General features: G+C 42.0%; 1 protein-coding gene across 5 annotated transcripts in view; it reads right to left on the reverse strand.

The window, feature by feature from the left end:
* Nucleotides 1-4,365: 4,365 nt before the first annotated feature.
* LOC148398589 (lysine-specific demethylase 2A-like) overlaps nucleotides 4,366-17,053 on the reverse strand; it is a 170,199-nt gene continuing 157,511 nt past the window's right edge. For all 5 annotated transcript variants that reach the window (XM_088372317.1, XM_088372320.1, XM_088372319.1 and 2 more), the window contains one exon: nucleotides 4,366-5,554. In XM_088372317.1, the coding sequence (XP_088228443.1) occupies nucleotides 5,373-5,554 (182 nt within the window). In that variant the 3' untranslated portion in view covers nucleotides 4,366-5,372. The remainder of the gene's footprint in view (nucleotides 5,555-17,053) is intronic.

Below are 17,053 nucleotides of genomic sequence, written 5' to 3' on the forward strand. Positions count from 1 at the left end.
TATCCAGGTTGGTCCTCTTTTCCCGGACATGTCCTACTTTTGAGACCGAAAAAATGCCTGGAGGGAATTTCAAAATTGTCTGGGATTTTGCTCGAAAGCTGTCGCCCACTCCAGCACTCTCACCAACAGCCCCGCTGCCGGTCACTCCAGCGCTATAGTCCTCCCCCCCTGTAAAAAAAGTGTTCTCTTTTTCAGAAACTTACTACTTACAACCCTCATTTTGAAGAGACAAATGTAAAATACGTAAAAAATGAACTGACATACGTACCAAACAAAGTACAATTTCTAAAGCACATTTTTTAATTAAACCATACGAGTTGTGCCTAAGAACAAATTGTTTTAAACTTCTAAGCTAAAACCTAAATATTCTATGGATGCTTCTAACATATCTTTCAATTTAGATTTGAAAAAAAATTACCAGTGTACAGTACCAGTGAGTGAGGATGCAGGTCACCAACACAGGCCATCCAACCTAAGAGTAGAACTCAGAATGGTGAGGCAGAGGTTTACAATTTATGTACCTCAAGGATGTGTGGTAGGCATTTTTTTTTAACTTAGACACTACAGGATAAAATTATCACCTTTGTACTGTGGGTAAAAACATTGTCACGTTCCTGCGTCACCTGCCACGCCCCAATCAGCTGAATCACCCACACCTGACAGTCTCTCTATTTAAACCCTGTCATCCAGTCACTCCTTTGTCAGTTCATCTGCTTACCCTGCCCGAGACACCACTGCTCTTTGTGCCCTGAACGATCTCTGTTGCCAACCGTTTCCGTAAACTGACCGACCACGCTTCCGATCGCCGCCTGCCCCGACTACTTGCTCGCCCTTTACCACGCTCCGATCGCCGCCTGCCCCGACTACTTGCTCGCCCCGACTACGTGCAGCGCTCTTCTGCACAGCCACGCCAGCCAGATCACGAGTCCAGCGTTCCACTTCCCCTTTCCCCTTATTAAATAAATCTGTGTCACTCTGCATTTGGCTGTACTGCCGATTCCTGACAAAAATAGTGCAACAATGCTTTTTACATCAAAAGATTAATACAACTTGTTTCTAAAATAAATGGGAACTCACTTTTCATGGGATTTAAAATTTAGTATAGTATTTCTAACAGTGTGTAATAGATTTGATATTGAAAAGATGGGTGGTAGTCAGCGCAGTCTGACAATTAATGAAACAAACTGTATCTAATTAATCTGCATAAAATTCAAAATAAATGCACCCAATAGTATTATCATCCCCACAATCTATGTTGCCGTTAACCGCTACTAAATCCTCAACAAATGGTTCATCCAAGTTCACACAACGTGGTCCCTCACTTTACTTGTCATCTAAGCCAATGGAGGGTTGTTTACCCCTCTTTTCTTTTGTTAACCCTCTCACTTTGTCACTTAGATGGTGGGCCATTTCAGATAAGGCAGCCAGCTCATCTTTGTATTTCCCTTTACCCCATACCGTAGTCATTGGGCCTTCCATGTCACACGTCAGGGTCCCTTGTCTAATATCTATCACAGGTGCCTGCATCACATCAACAACCGACCCTGGGCCCTTTGCACCTCTGTGCAATAATTTAACGGTTACTTTTACCAACTACCTGCCTTTTCCCCTGTTGAGCAGAAGCTTCAAGCTCACTTTGAATTTCATCCTCCTGACAAAAAACTGGATGTGTAAACACATCCCGACAAAATTTAATCAAATTCTGCATGTTTCTGACTTCCTTTTTTTTTCTACCTCGATAACCTAGATTTGCAGTGATCATCTCATTGATACTAGACCCTAGGTTTTCCAACTTAACCAGACCCCACACAGTGGTCTTCTGTGACCCCACACAGTGGTCACAAGTGCTTTCAAAATAACATAAATTTCGACCTTTCTGGCATTTACCACAACTCACACAATATTACAATACTACAGTATCTTTAGTTTAAACACAAATCCCAATCCTCGTACTCAGACATTTCACCAGTCTACCCCCTTAGGGGTAGGCAGAAAATGTCTATCAAAAGAAGGTATTCTGCTCACCTTATTTGTTGGACCCAGTCAAATTCTTGAAATTTCTGCGGTATGGTGTTTAAAGAAAAACACGATCAGCGAGCACAAGACCAAGGGTCATGGCGCCATCTGTTACATCTAGTCCCAGTTCTTTATCTTTAATGCTCGCTATACTAACAGTAATTGCCAAGAGGCAGCCTTCACAGTTGACTATTTATGCCAGAACGATCGGTACACAGCTGTGGAGCCTTCTCTGCAAGATGTGGAAGAAGGTCTAACTCCCACCAACAAGGTTCCTGCTCTTATACTACTCTGGGCTGCCCTCCTGCAAGGAGGCAACTCTGCGTAGCCTGCATGATAATGTGTGACCTTGTAGTCTTAACTGAGCGAAGAGTGTCATAGAGAAGAGAAAGCTAATGAAGCAAGTTACAGCGATATAACGGCATAGCTCAGCTACCTACCAAAGAGACCTATTCTAACAAGTGGGAATCAAAAACTTTGTGTGATTTTGATGGTTTAATAAAAATCAGTGAGGAAAGTGGGTGATGTAGCATTGTTGCTGACAGAAACCCCTTCATGTCATTTTTATTTATTCCCTGAGCAGCGACCGCTGCAAGCTTCCTATTTTCCATCTATTCATTATGTATGCTACGATATTCCCCAGTCTTCCTCCTATACAGTTTCCTGATACTCTTCTTCCTCTGTACCTGGTGTCAACTGTGACTGAGCTGTCGGTCCGGGAAGGCGAGGGTACCAGGGCGATCTGCTAGGACGCTGTATGGGAAAACTCCAGGTCCTGGTGTGTGCGCCGATGATTCGAGCGGGAGCACTGATCGAGGGACCACGTGATACTGTCGTGGCCTCGCTTGGGAGTGGGAGGCATCATCATCCAGACATTCAACATCAACAAACTCTCCTCAAAACTTTCTTCACTTTACCTTTCGCCATGGTAACGACCGTAAACTGAAAACTCAATCCAGGGATCACGGCGCACCGAAAGTGGTCATTCTTTCAATCTGTCAACCACTCTAAAATAGCGTGGGACCCTAAGGCAAAACCTAGTAGTTTACTGGGTGGACATTAAAATATAAGAAGCATTATGTCAAAAACGGAAGAAATTAACCACCTGTTACTTAATTTTAATCTAGTCTATCTCTGTATATCTGAGACCAGTCTTAATAAGAATGTTCCACCTGCAGCACTCAATATCCCATGGTCAGGAGAGACAGGGAAGGAGCAAAGGGTGGTGGGGCAGAGCAGTATTAAGTGTCAGGAAAATCTATATTTGAAAGATTATAATCTGGAATGTTTGGGTATACCCTCGAGAAGACACAATTCAGCTTTCCTCAAGCGTCTCAAAAGTTTCCATATTTTGGTGAGTGATGAAAGAAATAGATGTGACAGGGCACTTTCGCTACTGTTAGACTGCTCATTTCTTGCTCTTAAATCAGCCACAGAGAAGATAATCCTTGTGATATGTTGACGTAGTCATAAATAAATGTCTATGTGAATTTTAGTGCCAATTGATAGCTGTTTTTGGACATTTTAAGTGATAGTCTGTACAATGATTTCCAATAAGTAAATTGTGATCCCTTTCTTCCGTGACGTATTCAGGCTGATGTGTCAAATCAAGCAGACTTTGCCCAAAAAGTGGGCGTCAGTAAATCCACCACGACTCTGTTCCAAAATACTATTAAATCTCTTCTGAGTTCTTTTTCAGGGGTGAATTCTAGTAGACTTTTTTTAATTCAGTCTTATCACATAAGTGCCAATGTTGGGTTTATGTTACCATTTCTTTAAGAGTATGAAATACATGCATATACACATTATTTAGAATGCATGTAATCTTTTAATAAAGATTACACACTTTTAATAAACATTAACACTTAAACAGTAAAAATGATGTCAGCACTAAAGTTCATGTCACTGAAAGAACTGTAGTGATTGGGGGACGATATTTAGGACAAAGTTTTTAGGACCCACTTTTGGAGCTTGCTTTCAGGTTGTTTTTTCAACCAGTCAATGTTACCTAAGGCAAGCAGACAAACTTTGTAATGCATACTGTTTCCTGGCTTGGTTTCTCATGTTCTGTTGTCACCTAGTGTCTGAAATGGACCACGTCAGCCGGCTCGCCGCGCTGCAAGGACAAGAATTATCATTTTCTTCAATAACATGGTCCAACTATGAGTGGCCTGCTAATTTCTGACATCACTGACAGCTGTCGTCATAATTTGACAGTGACTTCAAGGAAATTAAAGAAGCTGCGCTAGTGAACTCGAAAAAGAAATGAAAACACAATAAATTTGAGAGCTGTCTGATGAAACAGCATTGGGGCTTGGTGAAGTGGATGTAGAAAAAACCTTATGACAATTTTCTTGAAACATTTATTTCTCTTTACTGTTCACTTCACAAATATAAGCAATACAAAAACTGTTAAATGTTCTTGGCTAACTAAACGAATACAAAATCCAGGAAAAAAGAAAAACTGTTCAAAATATGTCAAATTAAAAACCAAGGAAGCTGAACACAGATAATAAGGTTGACAAAAACAAGTTAACAGATATAGAGCTCGCAAGCAATTGTATTAAAAGAAAATATATGAGAATAATGTGGCTCATCCAAGTTTATCTATTCAAAATACTTTGAGAATAAGCATGGTCATAGTAATTATAAATGAATTATTCTGTATAGGTTCAATATTTTTTTTTTGTAAATGTTGGCCTGGAGTTGGATGCTAACATTTCATGCAACAGAGGGATAATTTACTATATTGCTATCCCCATGTTCTTAACAACTTATGAGCAAGAAATAACTGACTATATAGTAGTTCATAAAAGGGACCTGACATCGCCTTTGTCCCATCTGTGCAACGGCTCTCTCCTACCGGCGGGTCATGCTTTGCATCCTGACCGGCCTACTGGTCGGAGGGGTGCCGGTCTCAGTACCGGCCCCCCGTCTGAGAATGAGGCGTTGTCAATGGTTCCTTGCGAACCCCATCAGTTTCATATGCACATTCACCGAGCCCCTCTTTTGGGGTGGGGGGTGGGTGGGGGGTAATGACATACCAGCAAATCAGTGTGACTTCTGCTGTTGCCTTTGCAAGACCAGTTCAGATATGCGTTATTGCGAATTTACACGACATTTGGCCATCCGCGGGTGGGGGGGAGGGTATAGCATACCAGCACTGCCGAACCCCTGAAGCCGACTCACCGAACCCCTAGGGTTCGATCGAACCCAGGTTAAGAACCACTGATCTAAGACAACTGCTTATGTCCTTGACCGAAATGATCAAACTAATAAAAACATTTTGTTTGACTGACATGCAAGCATAGCTGGTCAACAGAACTTATTTATTTTGGGCACACAACAACAACCGCTTAGTTTAGACATTGAATGACTTTCTCCTCAATCATACAGTACACAGCGATGTGTGACAGGTCAGCAATAAAGGCATTGCAGGCTTGCATACTGATGTTCTTACAGCCTCTTATGTCCAGAAGAGTCAAAGAGGAGATCCGCTTCAGGTAGGACATGCATCCATCACTCAGCTGATCACAACCTGTTTTGGCACACAGACAGAAGACACTCAATTGTTTTGTTAGTTATATTGCTTATTAATTTGGCCATGGTTTAGTCAGTTGTCAATATTATACCTGAAAGAGTTCAATAAACGAACGTTCATGAACTTGTTCATATTTTGGACGAACGTGAACTGAATGTAGTGCATTTTTGCTTCATCAAAATAAGTACGGTATTTTTCGGACTAAAAGTCGCTCTGGAATATACGTCGCATCAGTCATAAAATGCACAATAAAGTGAAAAAAAAACAAAACATATATAAGTCGCTCCGGAGTATTAGTCGCATTTTTGGGGAAATTTATTCGACAAAATCCAACACCAAGAATAGACATGAACAAGCAACAACAGGCTAAACGAAACGGTATGCTAACGTGACAAACACGAACGAGAAGCTGAGAACTGAGAGCTGATGTAACAATAACAATTATTCAAATAACCATAACATAAATAACACCTTTATCAAACCATCTGTGTCACTCAAAATCATTAAAGCCATCGATCGAGTTGGTCCTCCTTTATGTAAACAAGTCCAACGTCAGCGGCGCATTGCAGTTAAAAAATTTCTACAGGCCCATATAACAAGATATAAACTATGTATGAAATAATAATATAAACAACATTTTAATCGAACCATCCGTGTCACTCCAAATCAATAAATCCATCAGAATCTTTGTATTCCATGTCACTGGAAAAAAAAAAAAAAAACCCACAGCTGTTGACGCCGGAAAGACTACGTGCGCCACGGAGGTCAGACTAGATATATCAAATAAATGTAATATAAACAACAATTTTATCAAACCATCCGTGTCACTCCAAATAAATAAATTCATCAGAATCTTCGTCTTCCGTGTCACTTAAAAAAAAAAAATTAATTAAAAAAAAAAACAGCTGTTGACACCGGAACTCCGTGCGCCGCTGACGTCAGACTAGATATATAAAATAAATATATTATAAACAACAATTTTAACGAACCCTCCGTGTCACTCCAAATCATTAAATCCACCGGAATATTCATCCTCTGTGTAAAAAACAAAACAAAAAAACAAAACAGCTGTTGATTCCGGACCTACGTGTGCCACCGACGTCAGCCTCGTTGTCAGTTGGCGGCTCCAATTATTCCACAGATCTACGTATATAACTATATTTACCGAAGTACCAGGCAAGACCTGGGTTTGGTAACCGGCTCTTTATTTCACAAATCAAGAGCTCAACGTGAGCCAACACATGCAAGCGCCCTGGATCGCTTATTCCGCCCCCTCCCACGCCACCCCTTTGCTGCCTTCACGGCCTCCCTAGAAAATCAGAAACTACTGACGTCTAACAGCATACACGTTGCTACTCTAAATAAACTATATATCAAATAACTATAACATAAATAGCAAGTTTATCGAATAATCTGTGTCACTCCAAATCATTAAATCTCCCAACTTTGGAAGTCAGTGAATGGAACTCATTGTCAGTGAGGCTCCAAATATTCCACAGTCATAGTGGTTTAAAGGGAAAATAACATGTGAAGTGATCAACTATACTAGTAAGTAAATAAATCGTTAAAGATGAAGTAAAAATTCGTGAAAAAATTTACATATAAGTCCTGAGTATAAGTCACCCCCCACCCAAATTATGAAAAAACCCCACAACTTATAGTGCGAAAAATACGGTATGCTTGGAGGAGCGAAGAAACGCGATGACGCTTCAATCTAAACTCATGTCATGATGAGCAGCCTCACTCGCCCTTTTCTTGTCAAATGGCAAAGATAAGGTATCCTATGAGCATTCAAGAATTTTTGGAGAAGTTGAAGTTCTCTCAATGGGATTGAACCACAAATTTATCTATGTGGGCTTTGGACTTGCGTTAAAAAAAGAACCGTTACGAAAGCAAGACAGTGAGTTTGGTTGTACTGTAATTCTACAATTTAACCATGTACAGTCAAACCTCGGTTTTCGACCACAAGCCGTTCCAGAAGGCGGTTTGAGAAGTGAATTGTTCGAATTCCGAATCTATTTTTCCCATTACAAATGATGGAAAAAAATGAATCCGTTCCAAGACTAGAAAAATGCTTTTTTTAAGCATTTTTTCATTTGCGAGCATCTTTGTGTTTTAGGATGGATTTACTGCTCCCACTTGCTTTCTTTGGAGGCATGATTAGGGTTTACGCTACGCCTCCCCTGCCATCATGAAAAGGGGAAAAACAAATTCAATTGTTTTTATTATAAAGTCATTTTCTTTTTAATTTCAATAGTTTTGTATCATTTTGAACCAGAATCGCTGAATTTTTATAGGTATTTTAAAACCGAAGACGATTCGCTCAGAGGAGCCAACTTCCTGTCTAGCCTCCTCTGAGGATTGCGTAATCACACGGCTGCCTATGTTGACAGGCTATGCAGTTAGACCAGCCATAGGCAAACTACGGCCCGCGGGCCACATCCGGCCCACAGGGTCATTTAATCCGGCCCGCCAAACCTGAATAAATTGTATTGTTGAACTTTTTTTTGGGTCATTTTCCCTTAAATTATTACGTTTCCCCAATAGATGGGGAAGCGCCCACCCGCGCATTTACTCTCGGAAGCCGTGTCAGAAAGCTCAGTGCACACTCACAAGTGCATGTACGTACTAAGTAGTACGGACCCGGCGCACTCCACACTCTATTTCCATCAGTGCCGAATTTCGAGTGTGGGCTGTGACGTCAGCATTCTTGTAATTCGCGCGCTGAGCTTTCAGATACAGTTTTACGCTAATGTCACCCACAAACCTTCCCCTGGAATCCTTCCATTAAAATGAGTGGCCCGAGGAAAAGAAAGGTGGACACTGAGTGCCGAGTGTTTTAAAAAAAAAAGAGAGGACAATTCGGCTTGACCTACGTGTGTGAGCAGACGTTCAACCACATGAACGTCAACAAAGCCCGTCACAGCTCTAGGTTAACGGACCGACACCTCGGCTCTATCCTAAGAATTACCACAACAAATTTTACTCCAGTCAAGTCAAGTCAAGTCAAGTTTATTTGTATAGCCCTAAATCACAAAGAGTCTCAATGGGCTTCACATAGCCAAAAATTGACAATTATTCTCAAAGCATCCCCTGATCATAAGCTCCCAAAAGGGCAAGGAAAAACTCAAAAAAACCCTGTCAGGGGAAAATGAGAAACCTTGAGAAAGGACCACAGATGAAAGGATCCCCCTTTCAGGATCACCAGGTTGTAATGGATGCAGAGAGGGCACAAGTAATACATAATATGAAAATCAATGAAAAAAATGGATGTCGGAGGTGCCCTCGATTGTCCTGGCAGTGTCTTCAAGGAGGTTGGGCAGCAGTTTCTTCATCTTGAATTGGTCCCCGAGAATCCAGCTAGCCGCTATCAGCTTTTGTGCCACCTAACCCCCTCCCCAGCCAGGGAGGGGGTGGGCAGAGAGAACAACACAAACTCCGGCCAAATCGGCCACTCCAAGTTAGTTAAAGGCCATCTCATGGAAATGTGTCTTTAAACGTGTCTTAAATGTTTCTACTGAGGTAGTAGTTCTAATATCCATTGGAAGGGCATTCCAAAGCTCTGGAGCCCGAATAGAGAATGCTCTAGAACCTGCAGACATTTTCTTGGCCCTCGGTGTAACTAAAAGACTAGAGTTTTGCGAACGAAGGTTACGAGACGGAACATAAGGAACGACTAGGTTGACGAGATATGAAGGCGCTAAGCCATGCAGTGATTTATAGGTTAGTAGAAGAACCTTGAAGTCACATCTCAAATGGACCGGGAGCCAATGTAATTTGGCTAATATTGGGGTAATGTGATCAAATTTTCTTGACCGTGAGAGCAGCCTTGCTGCGGCATTTTGCACTAACTGTGGACTTTTGATACTGGACTTAGGAAGACCAGAGAATAATACATTACAGTAGTCCAGGCGCGACGTGACGAACGCATGTATAATAGTTTCCGCATCCCCGGTCGAGAGGATCGGACGAATCTTAGCAATATTACGAAGGTGAAAAAACGCAATCCTGGTTATATTCTTAATGTGTTTTTGAAAGGAGAGCGTTTGATCAAATATTACCCCGAGATTAGTTACAGTATCACTCAGTAATAGTACGGTTATCTATAGTTATAGTGGTTTCCTTAAATAAGTGTTGATAACGAGGAGGACCAATTATCAACATCTCAGTTTTATCTGGGTTAAGACGAAGGAAGTTGAGAGACATCCATTGCTTGATCTCCGCAAGGCACGCCTCGAGATTACAACAGTCCCACGGATCTGTCATCGATAACGGCATATATAACTGGGTCCGCGTAGCATTGAAAACTAATATTATATTTACGTATTATGTCCCCAAGCGGAATCATATAAATATTAAATAAAATCGGTCTGAGTACCGATCTCTGTGGGACACCACACGTAACATTATAGAGCTTAGAGGACGTATTGCCATGGACCACACGGTGCGTCCTGTCTGATAGATAGGAATTGAACCAGCTTAGTGCTGACCCTGAGATACCAACACAACTTTTAAGACGCCCTAATAAAATATGGAAGTCTACAGTGTCAAAGGCAGCACTAAGATCGAGTAGTAACAATACAGACGACGTATTTGAATCCATAGCTATGAGGAGATCATTAGTCACTTTAGCAAGTGGTGTCTCTGTGGAATGATTAGCTCTAAAACCAGACTGAAAAGCGTCATATCGATTATTAGCGATTATGTAATCAATAAGCTGCTGCGCTACTACTTTTTCAAGAAGTTTTGCTATGAATGGGAGGTTTGAAACTGGCCTATAATTACTGAGACAGTCCGGGTCAAGATTTGCTCGCTTAAGTAACAGTTTAATAATGGCGGTTTTAAAGGCTGTTGGCACTATCCCAGAAGAAACAGAAAGATTGATTATATTTAAGAGGGACGGTCCTGAAATTGGAAATAATTCTTTAAGTAGTTTGGCTGGAAGCGGGTCGAGTAAACATGTTGTTTGTTTAGCCGCACTAACCAATTTTGTAAGCATTTCAAGGGACACGCTTTTAAAATTTGAGAGGGTTATTGCATGATCCCCAGCGCTAGTAACCGGCGGAGCGATTGGAATGGTATTCTTGATCTCGTCCCTAATGGACTCAATCTTTTGAGCAAAACATTTCATAAACTCGTCAGCTGAGTGGAAGGAGCTATCGGGGGTCGGCCGGCGCAGAGTTAGCTTTGCCACTGTATCAAATAGGTATTTAGGATTGTTTTTATTGAGATTAATGACTTGCGAAAAATAACGAGTTTTTGCTAAAATAAGCGCATCTTTATATTTCAGGAGGCTGTCCTGCCATGCCTGATGGAAAACCTCAAGTTTGGTTAAACGCCATCTGCGCTCATGCTTTCTACATAATTGTTTAAGCGTACGTGTTTCATCTGTGAACCACGGAGTTGGCCATCTACGGCGAGTTTTCAGACGTAGCGGCGCCACAGAGTCAATGACTCCAGACCATGATGCACTAGCAAAAAAAGGGAGACCAACAATACTATTGATTTCTTTATTACTTTATTTAGATGTATTATTTCACTGATTCTTCAAGATGATGTATTTGGTCAGAATGTTTAATGTGATTTCGTCTCATTAGATAAACATATTTTATAAATCTGACCTGCAGGTGCTGAAGTGATGGAAACTATTATTCATAATAACAGTGTTGTATTTAATGAAAATCACTGATAGCAGTTTTTTGGTGAAATATTTTTTTAATGCTGTTAATAAATGCATTTGTTTTCAAAAAGCTTTTTTTGAATATCCATGCTTTACTACCTACTAAAAGTACAAACCTTTTATGCAATGACCTTTACATATCATTTCTATTACTTCACACAAACATCTGCTCCTGGTTCGGGTCCCCGGTCAAAATTCAGAACCAAATTCGGCCCGTCAATCAAAAAGTTTGGCCAACCCTGAGTTAGACAGAACTGCTCTCTGTTTTTATGTCCCTGTTTAAAATTTCAAACACTGTGGCTATATTAACTAATTTCCGTAGTTAAGCTGACGTATATACATAATATCTTGTGTTTTTTGTCATCTGTCTGTAACATTGTGTTTCTTTAGATGAACATAACAGCTTTGAAAAGAGACCTTACGGAGGCTACGAAAAAAGGTTCTCCAGCCTTATGTCAGGGGGTGCTAGTGATTCCAGGATGCTTCATGCGCCTGCCTGTAGAATAAGAGATCTCCAGTTCAAATTTACAGTGAACAACTGAGGAGCAGTCGTTTATTTATTTCGTTTTGCATTCGATTTGTTTTTTTCATTTTTACATTTCGTTTTACAATGGAGGATTTCATATCCAAACGATTTTCAACTATGGATTTTCAGTTGAAGCAGGAGGTCATCAGTAAAGGAAGAGCAACTCCGGAGTTAAAAGGTTTGATTCAGACAACGGGATTTAGGAGCATGTCTTTTCAAACGGAGTGGTACGCACGATCGAAAACAAGTTTTTGATTCCATGTGCTTTATTGAGTGTTTTTATGTGTGAAGAATGCTGATATGAGATTTTAATTAAAATAGTTCAAATTAAATAATAAATAAGCCACACTCGAGCAGCGTTCCCCAACATTTTTTGTGACAAGGTTAGGTGCCGGACAAAATTTACCGGGGGGGGTTGGGGGAGACGTCAGTGCCTCCCCAGTTATGAACCCCACTGCACGTCACTGGTTAATACAATCCTCAAAGTAACGAAAATACAATAACAACAAGTCGGCATCCAGGTCGCGCGGTCGGGTTTTCTCGGGTCCTCTCGGCTCATCTCGCGAGGTTCGACCTACGAATTTTTTTTCGACAACCGAAGCAAAAAAATCTCGAATTTTTCATTAGAATTCCGATTTGTTCGAGAACCGTGACGTTCGAAAACCGAGGTTTGACTGTACTCACATTATTGTTGATCGATGTTCATATGCAAGTCCTCAACTATTTAAAGTAAACAGTTGGGCAATTTTGCCATTAAACATGACAAGTTCCCACTCATTGTCTCGTTGCTCTTCAGCAATGATCTCGACTTTCCAGAAATCTTGAATTCTGCCTTGTAGGCATGTCTCTTTTTCAATGCAATTTTAGAGGAGCCTAATGATGTTTGGTTTGTACAAACAGTATTAATAAATTGCAGCTCAGCTCAGTGGCCTAGTGGTAGAGTGTCCGCCCTGAGACTGGAAGGTTTTGGGTTCAAACACCGGCCGGGTCATACCAAAGACTATAAAAATGGGACCCATTGCCTACCTGCTTGGCACTCAGCATTAAGGTTTGGGATTGGGGGGTTAGATCACGAAATGATTCCCGAGCGCGGCACCGCTGCTGCTCACTGCTCCCCTCTCCCCCAGGGGATGGATCAAAATCACATGGGGATGGGTTAAATGCAGAGGACAAATTTCACCACACCCAGATGTGTGTGTGTGATGATCATTGGGACTTTAACTTTTAACATCCATTATGAGAAGAAAGCCTCCTGGAGGTGGTGCTTAGCTCCAGCGAAGACGGCCGGGGGCACGCATAGGTCGGTCAGAAAATGAAGCACTATCCTTGAACAGCCAGCGGGAGGAGGCAGCCTCCTGGATGTGGCACTTGGCTTCCAGCAAAGACAACCGGGTGCCCATAAATGTCAGTATAAGAATGAGGCACTTTCCTCAGACAGAAGGCGGGAGGGCGCTGGCCCCTGGAAGTAACCGTTCGCCCGTGTAGCGGGGTGTGGGAAATGCTAAGTGTTATTACACCTGGTACCAAGAAAAAAAAGCTCCAGCTGCGCAAGGGGGTCAGAAGTAAAAGCGGATCTGAGAACAAGGTAACATCCTCGGACAGCCATCAGGAGGACATGGCCTCCTGAAGGTGGCACTTAGGCTCCAGCGATGTTGGCCAGGTAAGCGCAAATGTCAGTCCGACAACGAGGCACCATCCTCGGACAGCCATCAGGAGGACAGGGTTTCGTTGAGGTGGCACTTAGGTGCCAGCAATGCTGGCCAGGTAAGCGCAAAAGTCAGTTCGAGAACGAGGCACCATCCTTAGACAGCAGGTGTGACAGCCATGGCCCCTGGCAGTCTCACGGAACTCTAGCCTAAACACCCAGATGCTGAAAAAAGCGAGTCTGAGAACGAGGCACTCTCCCCGGGCAGCGGGCATGAGCAGCCCTTGATCGGTAAGGCTCCAGGGCCCGCAGGCTCCAGGGCCCGCAGGCTCCAGACTCACATATTGCACTGTATTGGGTCACCCAGCTCCAGCGCACAGGCCTTCAGCTGACGAGTACCTCGTCAGGATCCGCTGCCTTGCTGGGGCGGAGTCTCCTCAGCTGTCCACTCATTTGAGCCGCTGTCACCCTGAGTAGAAGGGTGTCGTCTACCAGTCTGCAGGTGAGTGATGGAGCAGGGGGAAATCGGGGAGCAGAAGGGGCAGATGGGAGTAAGGGTGATGGCAAGTGGGAGTGGTCAAATCTGTTGAAGGTGTCGTTCAGCTGGTTCGCCCTCTCCACACCCCTAGTGATACCTTTCTTTGGGCCGCAGCCGGTGATCAACCTCCCACACCTCGTTCATGCTGTTCTTCTGCAGCTTCTGCTCCAACTTCTTCCTATAATGCGATTTTGCATCCCTAGAGCTGGACCCTGAGCTGACTCTGCACGTGCTTCAGCTCTCGCTGATTATCATCTTTGAAGGCCCATTTCTCACGATTCAGAAGGTCTTTGATCTCACTTGTAATCCAAGGCTTGTTAGCATAGCAGTGCACTGTTCTTACTGGAACCGCAACATCCATGCAGAAGTTATTGTACCAAGTGGTACAGTCCACAACCTCCAGCAATACATCCCAAGTCGGTAGTCCCAAAGATCTCTCAGAGTCTGCTGAGCCTCAGGTGGTCTTTGGTAGTCTTCTCACTTTTGTCGTGTGATGAGGCCGAAGCAGGATGAAGTTCTAATGTCCCTTTCCCAGTGCAGGGAGAGGGGTGGCACTGTATGCATCCTCAACATTCGCATACAGCAGGTCAATAGTCCTATTTCCTTTGGTGAAGCGATCCATATACTGGGTGAAGGCAAGTAGATGTGTCCAGTGTCACGTGGTTTAAGTCCCTGGAGATCAGCAGCAGTGCCTCAGGGTTCTGTTTGCAGTTCAGCAACTGCAGCGTGGATGACGTCACACTTGATTCCCGCATCAGGACGCGGAGGACCGTAAACAAGAACAGCAATGGCTTTCTAAACTCCCTGGGGAGATAATAATGACGCGGGCTCACCACGAAAGGTTCAATGTCTTTGCAGCAGATGGAAGTTTTGATGTACACATGTCCAGGGTGGCACAAGCTAACAATCAGATACAGAACGAGACCACCGCCTTTCAGAAAAAGTGTTTTTGTGTGCATATAGTTTGTTGCTGTCCGCTACAGTTTAATAGAAAAAAACTAAACAAAAACATAGTACTGTTGTTTATTAAAAACTCACTTCCTATACCTTTACATTCAAATATGGTACTGACCTGAGACAGCAACCTGTAATTTTTGCTCACTGTTCAGTGATCTGCGCTCGCAAACCGGAGGGTTCGATCCCCAAGTTTAGTGAATGCTGCAATAGTAAAACGCCATATTAATCCATACCCCTACCCATTTTTGACCAAGAAAAACAATTTGATCGTGGGAGAACTGCTTGGAAAGTAGATCTTTGGTTAAAAATGGTCTAAGGCTGTTTTAGACCATCTATCTTCACTTGTAGTAGAGCGGTCTCCTTTAGGATGGTACCTTAGTGTCATAGAAATAAATTTAAATTTTTACTGTAATTTTACGGCTGAGTTCACGACCTGCCCATGTCCTCTAGTGGCCAACAAGAAAAACAACATACAGTAATCCCTCGCTAAATCGCGGTTCATTTATCGCGGCTTCAGTACATCGCGGATTTTTTTTTCCAAATTAAAAAAAAAAAAAAATCAAAAATTCAAAATAAAAGTTCTAAATTGAGAAATTATGGCACGAAAATTTCCCCCACACCAGCAGAAGCCAGGGAGTGCCCACACAATTGCTGTACGCACACTTATACCTTTTTATAAAAAAAGTCCTTATAATGATGAGTTCTCAAAACATATTTACAGTATTGTACCTTGTTATAAAAAAGTTATAATGAAAGAGCTCTAAAAATATATTTACAGCACGCGCGCACACACACACACGTATTATATTTATACTATGTATACATTATTTTTTGTATGTCATTTATACTACATATTAATATAGTATTTACATGTTTGAAACTAGTACCGTATTTTCCGGAATATAAGTCGCTCCGGAGTATAAGTCGCACCAGCCATAAAATGCCCCAAAAAGTGAAAAAAAAGATAGATAAGTCGCTCCGGAGTATAAGTCGCATTTTGGGGGCAATTTATTCGACAAAATCCCACACCAAAAACAGTCATGAACGAGCAACAACAGGCTAAACGATAGCAACAACAGGCTAAACGATAGGTATGCTAACGTGACAGACACAAACAAAGAGCTGAGAACGGGCCTGACGTAACATATAGAGTGATTAAGGACAACTATTACATGAATAACATGTTTATAAAACCATCGGTGTCACTCCAATTCATTAAATAGCAACAACAGGCTAAACGATAGGTATGCTAACGTGACAAACTCAAACAAAGAGCTGAGAACGGGCCTGACGTAACATATAGAGTGATTAAGGACAACTATTACATGAATAACATGTTTATAAAACCATCGGTGTCACTCCAATTCATTAAATAGCAACAACAGGCTAAACGATAGGTATGCTAACGTGACAAACTCAAACAAAGAGCTGAGAACGGGCCTGACGTAACATATAGAGTGATTAAGGACAACTATTACATGAATAACATGTTTATAAAACCATCGGTGTCACTCCAATTCATTAAATAGCAACAACAGGCTAAACGATAGGTATGCTAACGTGACAAACTCAAACAAAGAGCTGAGAACGGGCCTGACGTAACATATAGAGTGATTAAGGACAACTATTACATGAATAACATGTTTATAAAACCATCGGTGTCACTCCAATTCATTAAATAGCAACAACAGGCTAAACGATAGGTGTGCTAACGTGACAAACACAAACAAAGAGCTGAGAACGGGCCTGACGTAACATATAGAGTGATTAAGGACAACTATTACATGAATAACATGTTTATAAAACCATCGGTGTCACTTCAAGTCATTAAATCCATCGATCGTTCTTTGTCAACAATGGGTGCGCACGGCTGAGGACGCTTGCATTTCAAAATATTCCACATATTCCACAGGCCCATATAACGATATATAAATTTTATTTCAAATAACTATAATACAAGCCAATAATATTATCAAACCATCCGTGCATTTTAATTCCATTAAATCCATCGATCAAATTCCTCGTCCTTTGTCAACATCGCCGCGCGTGCGCCCTGACGTCAGCCTCGTCTTTATTCCACAGATCTACTATATAACTATATTGTAGCGTTAACAAAGTACAAGGATAGACGTGGGTTTGGTAAACGGCTC

Source organism: Syngnathus floridae, chromosome 4 (assembly GCF_059516105.1).
Source record: "Syngnathus floridae isolate MCC-2025c chromosome 4, RoL_Sflo_1.0, whole genome shotgun sequence".
Classification (NCBI taxonomy): Eukaryota; Metazoa; Chordata; class Actinopteri; order Syngnathiformes; family Syngnathidae; genus Syngnathus; species Syngnathus floridae.